At 61.1% G+C, this 9382-nt stretch overlaps 1 protein-coding gene across 3 annotated transcripts; it reads left to right on the plus strand.

The window, feature by feature from the left end:
* Nucleotides 1-38: 38 nt before the first annotated feature.
* CDC34 (cell division cycle 34, ubiqiutin conjugating enzyme) lies at nucleotides 39-7576 on the plus strand. Of its 3 annotated transcripts, none has more exons than XM_049639444.1 (5): nucleotides 39-265; nucleotides 3064-3150; nucleotides 3259-3356; nucleotides 4128-4262; nucleotides 5999-6405. In XM_049639444.1, the coding sequence occupies exons 1-5, from the start codon at nucleotides 89-91 to the stop codon at nucleotides 6189-6191; spliced, it is 690 nt and encodes a 229-aa protein (XP_049495401.1). In that variant the 5' UTR covers nucleotides 39-88; the 3' UTR covers nucleotides 6192-6405. The 3 variants fall into 3 exon arrangements, with proteins under 3 accessions (XP_049495401.1, XP_049495399.1, XP_049495400.1); XM_049639442.1 differs by having other exon boundaries at nucleotides 6010-6402; XM_049639443.1 differs by lacking the exon at nucleotides 5999-6405 and adding an exon at nucleotides 7329-7576 and having other exon boundaries at nucleotides 45-265.
* The last annotated feature ends 1806 nt before the right edge of the window (nucleotides 7577-9382 follow it).

Here is a 9382-nt window from a genome sequence, read left to right on the forward strand (position 1 = left end):
CGGCCCGTCCCGCGCCTCCGCGGCGGCTCCACGGCCCAGCGCGCCCCCGACCCCGGGCCCCGCCGCCGCCGCCGCCGCCGCCGCCGCCATGGCCCGGCCGCTGGTGCCCAGCTCGCAGAAGGCTCTGCTGCTCGAGCTCAAGGGGCTGCAGGAGGAGCCGGTGGAGGGCTTCCGGGTGACCCTGGTGGACGAGGGCGACCTGTACAACTGGGAGGTGGCCATCTTCGGGCCCCCCAACACCTACTACGAGGGCGGCTACTTCAAGGTGAGCCCGCGGCTCGCAGTCCCGGTTCCCACCCGGCCTGTGTGCCCGCGGCGGTCCCCGTCTCCCTGGGTCTAGCTGGTGGTTCTCTCGGTCACCCCTTCCGTCCCTGGAAGCAGCTCCAGGCCCCCGCCTTCCCAGCCTGTCTGCTGGATCCCCGGAGAGAAGGCTCGGGGCGCTCCCTGTTTGTTTGGGTGTGGGGCTCGTGCTTACCTCAGCCTCTGGCGGACCCGGGCCCTCAGCTGCCTTCCCCGCCCCCTGCCCGGAGGAGACAAAGAGCCTCCCCAGACCTAGCAAGCTCTATTGTTGGGGAGCACGGGGTTGGGGAAGGGAGGGAGGGAGGCCAGACTGGGGGGGCTGCTCCGCCACTTGTTTGGGTTCCAACAAAGGCTCAGATGGGGCCTTGCCAGCTGGGGCCTGCTTGGAAAGCAGCCACTCTTCCCGATAGCAGCCGGCCAGGCCCACTTGGCTTCCTCTGGAGCTTTATGTAAGTTGTTCTCTAGGGAACGTTGAGGCAAGACGGTGGCATCACTGCCACTCTCCACTTTGTCCCTGGGAGCCACACCTCAGAGAGCAACCCCACAGACCCGGGACCCTGGCCTCCAATCCTGGGGCCCCTCTCTTGCCGCAACTTGCTTTTCTCAGGTTTCGCTGAGCAGGTGTTCTTTTGGGGCTCAAATCTCACGTCTGGGTCGTTTTCTCTGTCCCCTGTGATAGTTTCATCCCGGGCAGTTCTTTTCTGGGAGCAGGGAGGGGGTGCTGGCCCTGGCACTGGCTGTGTTTCCCGCTAGTGTGACAGAAGATCTGAGCCAGAACCCAGGCAGCTTTCTTGATCTCACCATTTGAGCCCCCACGTGGCCTTGGAAGGACCCTTGTCAGATTGTAGGGCTTTGCTCTTTGAGCCAGAGGGATGGGGCAAGGGGTCTGCCTGCACGAGAGGTGGGGCAAGGGTCCTCAGCCTGGGAACACCCTCCTCCCCCAGCCCTGCCAGGTTGGGGGGGGGGGGCGGGTAGAAACCATAGCTAGGCCAGGCTGTGGGGGAGGGGCGGGTGATACTCCCAGGACACATGTCTGCGTTTGCACTTTTGGCTCCTGTTTTAGCTGAGCCTGCTCAGTGGCTGTGAGGGAGCAGCCTGGTCTGCTGGGGGTGAGTCCTGAGTTGAGATTCCCCTGGTGTTGGGGTGGGATGGGGGGAGGACTGTGGACCGCTCCCGCCTGAGTTGTGCATCAGCAATCCGGCCTCTTGATGCGGGGACTGGATTTGGGGTTGATCACCTAATGGTCCAACTAGATCCCTCCCCCAGCCTCCTTTGTGTGCTTCAGGCTGGAGGGATGGGAGCTCCATTCAGAGCCGGAGGTGGAGTCCCACCCTGAGGCAACAGCGAGACTAAGAGACTGAGTGAGCTCACAGATCTGGAAGGAAGGGATGTGGGCTTCTGACTTTTGCTCACTAACTGGTTGCAGGGGATCCTCCACACTAGGGTTGGGGGATAGTCCCGTTTTTCTGGAGAAGAAGGGACTGGGGGTGGGGCCCTGCCAGATTCGAACACATCTGCCGTAGGTTGTGTTGTGTTGTGTCCTCAGAGAAGCCAGCGGGGGACCCGGGGTGGTTTTGGCACCCACCCTGATCCTCCTGTCGAGGCGTGACTGGGTGGGGAGACCCTCTGCAGCAGGTGTGGAACAGCCAGACTGGGAAGTGCCTGGCGGCCACCACCGCTTCCCAGCCACTTCCTGCGGCGCCTTCCTTGTCCTTCATGGGCCGTGGTGAGCATTTGGGCAACGCAGTGTACTCAAGGGGGTGCCAGAGAGACGCGGTTCAACAACCTCCTCCCAGCTTGCTTGCTGTGTATCCTTGCGCAAGGTACTTTCCTTCTCTGAGCCTCAGTTTGCTCAGTAGTGAAGGCATCTCTGGGGACGCTTGAGACAAGATGAGGTGGGACTTGCTGGGTGTTTGAGAACAGCTGTCCTCGGGGCCATCGCTTAGAAACCTGTAGGGCAGGTTCTGAGCTCCGGGTTTGCTCTGCAGTCACCGGCAAGTTACCTGCCTCCCAGGCCTCAGCACAATCACCCAGGAACAGAGGGACTTCTAAATGCCCCCGTGCCCCTGCCCAGGAGGGTGACTCTCCAGAGATGGGCCTGGGAAGCTCCAGCAGAGGAGCCCAGCTTTGGCTCCCAGCACACTGGCTCGCCCGGGAGAGCCTGGAGCACCACCAGGACCCTAGGCCAGACATCCCCATGTCTGGGACTGGGGCTCAAGCCGCAGACGAAGCTCCTGCACCTGCTGAGGCCTCGGCAGGCAGCCCTCCCCAGTCTGCCCCAGGACCTTCCTGTCTGCCTTCCTGGCCCCCCAGGATGGATGCTTGTGGGCAGAGAGCCCGTCCGTCCAGCGCTGACTCATCTCCTCCCACAGAGCCCAGCCCACAGAGGTGTCGGGAATGATTGCCGAGTGAACACACATCTATTTTTAACCTTCCCCACAGCCTGGAAACTGAGGCCTAGGAGTCGCCGCCATGCTGGGGGTGCACAGCTTCCTTGGGGCCTGGCTCCTGGCCCCTCCCATGGGTCTGGGCCAAGAATGGCCTTGGAGTTGCCCTTCAGCAGCAGGAGGGGGGCCAGGGTCCGCTCAGGCCACCCCAAAGAGTCCTGGGGGGGTCTGTGAGGGGCGACCAGCAGGGTCCAGGCGGTCCTCCTGCAACAGGGGGGTCTGTCCTGGCCAATGTCCTTGTTTGTGTGTTCGTGGGCACAGTCCCTGAGCAGTGGCCAGCACTGGCTGAGCTCTTCTGCTCTCTGCCCCTCCCCAGGCACGCCTCAAGTTCCCTATCGACTACCCCTACTCCCCGCCGGCCTTCCGGTTCCTGACCAAGATGTGGCATCCCAACATCTACGAGGTGAGCCCACCGGGCAGGCCCCTCCCGGCTCCCCTGTAGTGGGGAGGGCACTGTGCTGCCTGGTGGCAGTGCTGTGGGCGCTGACCCCTCTCTCCTGTCCTCACACAGACGGGGGACGTGTGCATCTCCATTCTCCACCCCCCAGTCGATGACCCCCAGAGTGGGGAGCTGCCCTCAGAGCGCTGGAACCCTACGCAGAACGTCAGGTGAGGCTGGGCCAGACCCTGCCGGAGGGACTGGTCAGCACGTGGACCCCTGGCCCCCGCAGCATTCCTGACCTTGCTCCTTCGGGGCCTCTTCAGGGCCATGACTCGCCAGAGTACTGTGGCATCTGTCCAAACTGGCCTCCCACCAGGATACTGGGGGCCCCAAAGACCCCAGGACCAATTCTCCTAGCCTCTCCTCTCATTTCTTGGTGCCCCCTGCCCCATCCACCATGAGAAACAGCCCCTGGGAGTCTCGGGTCTGTGTCTTCCCTCCCATGGCCCCTCTGCCTGCCCCTGGGATCTCCCCTCCATCTCAGGCCTGAGCTGCTCATTCTGAGTGGGCTGGCCTCCCTGCCTCGCAGCCTGCATGTCTTCAGTCCAGCCCGAACTATAGTAGAAGTTGGTGGCACAGAGGGACTTGTTTGCCCGCAGGATGCCTCGGGGATAGGGGCATGTGGGACAAAGGTGGTCCTGGCTTCAGCTGCTCCCACGTCATGTTGTCCTGGGAGCTGGGCGGGCAGGTGGATGGACTGGGGGGGGGCCGGACCCTGCTGTTCTTGGGGCCTGAGACAAAAAGGGACAACGAGAAGTCCAGTCAGATGTCATCTGCAGGGTTGGGGGGCTGTGAGGGTCCCCAGGCAGGTGCTGGCTTCAGAGTGTCCGGAAGCTCCCCAGTGACGCTTGGGCCTGGGCGTGGCCTGAGAGCCCAGCTCGTAGGTGGGTGGCGTGGGCCAAAAACGCCCTGCACCTGTTGACTCCCTGCTTCCCCAGGACCATCCTGCTGAGCGTCATCTCCCTCCTCAACGAACCTAACACCTTCTCGCCGGCGAACGTGGATGCCTCTGTGATGTACAGGAAGTGGAAAGAGAGCAAAGGCAAGGACCGGGAGTACACGGACATCATCAGGTGAGGAGGGCTTCTGTGCAGGCCCACACACCGCCAGCTTGCCCATGGCCAGCTTGCCCAGTAGGGACTTGCAGCCCTGGGGAGGAGCCAGCCAGCCTGAAGCCTACACCTTGGTTCTTCTGCTGGTCTCCTTGCCCCCCCCCCCCCTTTTTTTTTTTTTTTAAAGAAAACGTGTGTTCTCTGTCTCTGTTGCACGGTGAGGTGCCCCAGTGTGTGTCGCAGATGTGTAGCTTAATGCCTGTGAGATGTGTAACACGGTGTGTGCATTCAGAGCACCTGTGGTGCACGTGTGTCGCGCACAGACCTGGTGGCACGTACATACAGAAGCCCCTGAGTGGTGACCGCCAGGCTTTAACAAGGGTTCGCTGCGGTTTCTTTGCTTTGTAACTAAAATAGCAGAGACTCTCCTGGTCCCTCTCTCCTCCCTCCTGGGGAGCCTCTCCCAAGCATTGCGGGGCCTCCTGTCTGCATTCTGGCCCCTCGTGCCTATCTACAAACGGGCGCTCCGGGACCACAGTCCTTCGGGTACCTGCTCCTGGCATCAACTCTGTTTTCCTGCTTTCTTTTGGGGGGGAACATAGGTTTTGTGTACTACTGAGGTCTGGTTTATGTCACGTTGTATCTTGGTTTTTTGCTGTGAACGTCATTTACATTTGTAATTTTGAAGCTTGGAATCATTTCCTAAAGGCAGAAAATGATCATGATACCGGCGCACTTAGAAAATTGCTATCTTTTCTAGAAAATAAGTTTTGTCTGGTTAGGAAAGCGATGCATCACTTGGGGATTGGCCAGGACTAATCCTCCACCTGGCGGGTGGTCATTTCCAGTGCTCTCCCCTTCGAATAAACAGGTGAGCACCCTTGGAAAGGGACCTTTGCACAGGATGGACACTCAGCGGGCAGGTGCGGGACCAGGGTGGGAACCTGGTCTAAGGCCCTGGGTGCACACGCTGTCCGCTTAGGGCCTAGAGCTGCTTGTGCTTCACCCCCTTTTCTCTCTCCCTGGATTTGTGTGAGCTGCTCTGTGTCTGTTGTCCATTGTTGCTTTTTAATGCGGGTTTACTGACTCGTTTCATGACAGGCTTAACCCTTTGTTAGGTTTTTCCTAGATACCCTTTCAGTTTGTTATTTTTTAAGTTTTATTTAGGTAATCTCCCAACGTGGGGCTCGAACTCATGACCCCAAGATCAGACATGCTTTTCTGACCCTGCCAGTCAGGCACCACCCCCCCACCCCCCGTCATTTACCTTTTAATTAAAAAAAATGGGTGAGTCATGTGCACACCTGCATTAGGACCCGGCCACTTGAGGTCTGAGTATTTACCCAAGAGAAACGGGGGCGCGTGTCCACACCGGTACGCACACGAATGTTCAGAACAGTCTCGATTTGCCAAAGCTGTCAACGGCCCAGGCGTACAGCCGCAGGCGAGGAGGGAGCAGGCCGGGGCCTGTCCATGTAGCCTCAGAAAGCACGTTGGTGTCTGTCAGAGGGGCAGAATGCAAAAGACACGGCGGAACCTCCGGGGGGGAGGGGTATGCTTGCGCCCTCGCTTGTGGGGCAGCGTCTCAGGACACACGTGGGTCAAAACTCACCGCCACACACTTTAAGTTGCCACAGTTCACACAGACGAAGCCCCAGAAGCAACTGTGTGCTGAGAAGGCAACGTGTTCGTGATAGAGAAACACACACATCCTGAGAGAAACGAAAAGGAAGCCCCGCAACACTAACACCTGACAGTTTCCGTGTAGCCTTCCAGACGCCCACGTCCGCCGCCACCCTGCCCTGGCAGCCGCTGATCTGCGTGCTAGAAACGTGGAGAACGGCGCCGTGCACGTGCCTCACGCGCTGTTGCGCATCGTGTGCCAGAGCTCCCTGCCGCCTCGTGCTTCACGCTGGACAGACGCAGGTGTCAGGGGTCCACAGCCCGTAGCTGCAGGCCGTTTCTGTGGATTTTGGTTCTCTTTCCTCTGAGTAAAGTTGTGCCGGTTTTCTTCCATAGACCTGGCCCGTTTTTTGCTGCTTCCGTGGTATTTTACGTGAGCAGAATTTTCTGAACGATTTCTGCGGTGTTGCACGTGTGACCTGAGTGCATCAGAGCCCCCCAAGCCACACACGCGGCCCCAGGGTGACCCATGTGCGTGTAGGGCAGCCCCTTCCCCCGTTTGTTTGTCCCCCGTTGTCGTCCCAGGATAGCTGTCCCCCGATGCCGGGCGGGGTCACAGCCTTGGGTCTGTGGAAGTGAGGAGGCGCCGAGCGGGGTGTCTGCCACGAGTGATGCCGGGTGCTCTGCAGGCCTCCCGGTGCTGCTGTGCGGGACCCTCGTGGGGTCTCGGGGCGAGGGCTCTCGGCTCAGCTCCGTGGCGGGGGGTCCTGCCCACATGGCCTGTTCTTCGCCCCAGTTTTTCCCAGCACCTCCCACGTGGTGCCAAAATTAAAACCAGACTGTTTTTATCCCTGAAGACTCCCCGTGGGCTGGCTCACATGCGCCCACGTGAGCAAGGCTGTGACGGGCGCTTCTGCCTGCCTGTCCCCCCGCCCCCGCCAAGTGTGTTCCCCGCACAATGGGGGCAGAGCCGGCTGACTTGGAGCCCCCCCCCCCCCAGTGGGGCGATGCTGCAGGGTGTCCGTCTGGGGTGTCACCTGTGCTGGGATGTGGGCTCTCGGTGTCCACCCTGCCACAGCTCATGGGGGCGCCACGCCGAGTCCCCAGGAGAGCTGTCTGCTCTGTCCTGGGCGTGACCCATGGCGCCTGTCACCTCCCGGGCCCGCGTTCCCTTGTCCCCATTTCCCCCTGGCGTTGGCCCTCTTCATCCGCTCCGCCCCTGTCCGGCCGGCACAGGCAGCTGGAGATCTGGTCCAGCCCCGGTCCCGTCACCCCTGGTGGCTGATGTCTGCCAGCTCGAACCGCGATAGTGGCTTCACCCTCCCACGGGGTGCCGCCGGTCTCCAGGATTCCTGTCTGGTGGCTCAAGGGGCCCTCCCCTGTGGCGTCCGTGCTCCTGCCTGCTCCTGCCTGCGGGGCCCCGAGGAGACAGAGCGGTGACCTGTGGGCCCGTGTCTCCCGCAGGAAGCAGGTCCTGGGGACCAAGGTGGACGCGGAGCGGGACGGCGTGAAGGTGCCCACCACGCTGGCTGAGTACTGTGTGAAGACCAAGGCGCCAGCGCCCGACGAGGGCTCAGACCTCTTCTACGACGACTACTACGAGGACGGCGAGCCCGAGGCTGAGGCCGACAGCTGCTTCGGGGACGACGAGGACGACTCCGGCAACGAGGAGTCCTGACAGGGCGACCCCAAGAATAAACGTACAGATTTTACCTCAGCAGCCCCGGACTGTGTGGCGAGACTGCCCCATGGGAGGGGTGCTGCCCGGCCCCCTGGGTGGTCTCCTCCCGGGCGTCGCCCTCCCTTCCCGCGCGCGCGTGTGTGTCCCGGGTCCCTCGCAGCCCGCCAGGTGGGGCGGGCCTGGGCGGCGGTGGCCTGAGGGACGCGGACCCGCCCGTGTGCGTGTTCAGCTCCTGCTGGCCGAGCCAGAGACTTGGGCCTGCGGCTCGCGCTGACGGATTCACTTGTGGTCACCTCTTCTCTCTGCTTTGGTTTGTTTGGAATCTAAATAAAACGACTTTATGAGAAGCTACAGAACCAACCTGTCCTTGGCCTTCCCGAAGGACCGCAGAGAGCGGTGTGCCACCAGGCGCCCCGTCCGGGCCGGGTCACGGCCCCAGATTCCCACCCGGGGCCGGCTGGTCTGCTGGCGGGGCTGGCCATCGGGCCCCAGGCAGCCCCTCTGTGGCCACAGCACCCCCAAGGAGCCCTGTGTGCTGGTGTCACCCAGGCCCGGTGGCTTCATTTCAGTGTAACTGTTAAGTCCAGAGTGGCCTGGGCTCAGGGTCAGATGGCATCAGGACCGAGGTCCCCCCTTGGGTCAGACGAGCACACGCCCAGCCTGACCAGTCACTGCGCCTGGGGCTGAGACGACCCCACACAGGTGGGGGATGGGCCAGAGGGGCAGGTACATCCAGGGTGCACACACATCCCCACAGCGGCCTGCACACGCCTTTCCCGGTTTGCCCTCGCGGTCTGGTGGTGTTTTAACCTGAATGATGTTTCTCCATTAAAACGTGGAAGGTTTCACTCTTCATCTCTGGCTTTTCTTAAACCCGGAGGGAAGTGCAGGGCGGGGAGGGGCCCCTCCGGACTCAAGTGGTGTTCTCGGCGGGACTGTGGCAGCCACACCTGTTCCCGCTCCTCCTGCACCTAGTTTGGGCCTCTGAGCTCTGTGGTGTATCACCAGCGACCCAGCCTCCGGAGTGGGAGCCTGGGCGTGTGACCCTCGCCCGTGTGCTGAGCAGGTGCAGGCAGGGCCAGGCCAGTGGCTCATGTTCATAACCTCCACAGGGCGCCGAGGCACCCTTCACCTCAGCCTAGAGGCATTTCCGGGGAGTGGTGTGGGGGGCTGGCAGCCCGCACGAGAAGACCTTGGTGGAGGTCTGGAAGCGGACGGCACGGTGGGGTGGTCTGTCCCCGCCCCACCCTGTCCGGGTGTGCTCACAGCACGGCGGCACGGGCTCCAGCGGGAGGACCCCGGGAGCAAGGCCGCTTCAATCACTCGGCGGTCACACGCACCACTTCTGCACAGGGCTGGACACGGGCGGGCACCCACCCAGACCCGAGGGGAGGGGCGCGGACCCCACGTCTCCATGGGAATCGTGTTCCCTTCATACCGTCCCCCACACAACTGCCATGGAAGCTTCTGCACAGAGATCTGACTGATACCTGAGGCCTTGGGGTTCACATCCCATAACCTATCTGCAAAACAGAGATCATAATTAGGGTTGCCCGGGGGAGCCTGGTGGCTCAGTCAGTTAGACGTCCCGACTTCAGCCCTGGTCACGATCTCACGGTTCATGAATTTGAGTCCCACACTGGGCTCTGTGCTGACAGCTCAGAGCCTGCTGAGAATTCTCTCTCTCTCTGCCGCTCTCTCACTGTCTCTCTTTCTGAAAAATAAACCTTAAAATAATTAGGGTTGCCCAGTTAAATATAAATTTCAGATAAACAAATCATTCTTACTGTGTATATATATATATATATATATATATATATATATATATATATATATA

This window comes from Panthera uncia, chromosome A2 (assembly GCF_023721935.1).
Source record: "Panthera uncia isolate 11264 chromosome A2, Puncia_PCG_1.0, whole genome shotgun sequence".
In the NCBI taxonomy this organism is placed as follows: domain Eukaryota; kingdom Metazoa; phylum Chordata; class Mammalia; order Carnivora; family Felidae; genus Panthera; species Panthera uncia.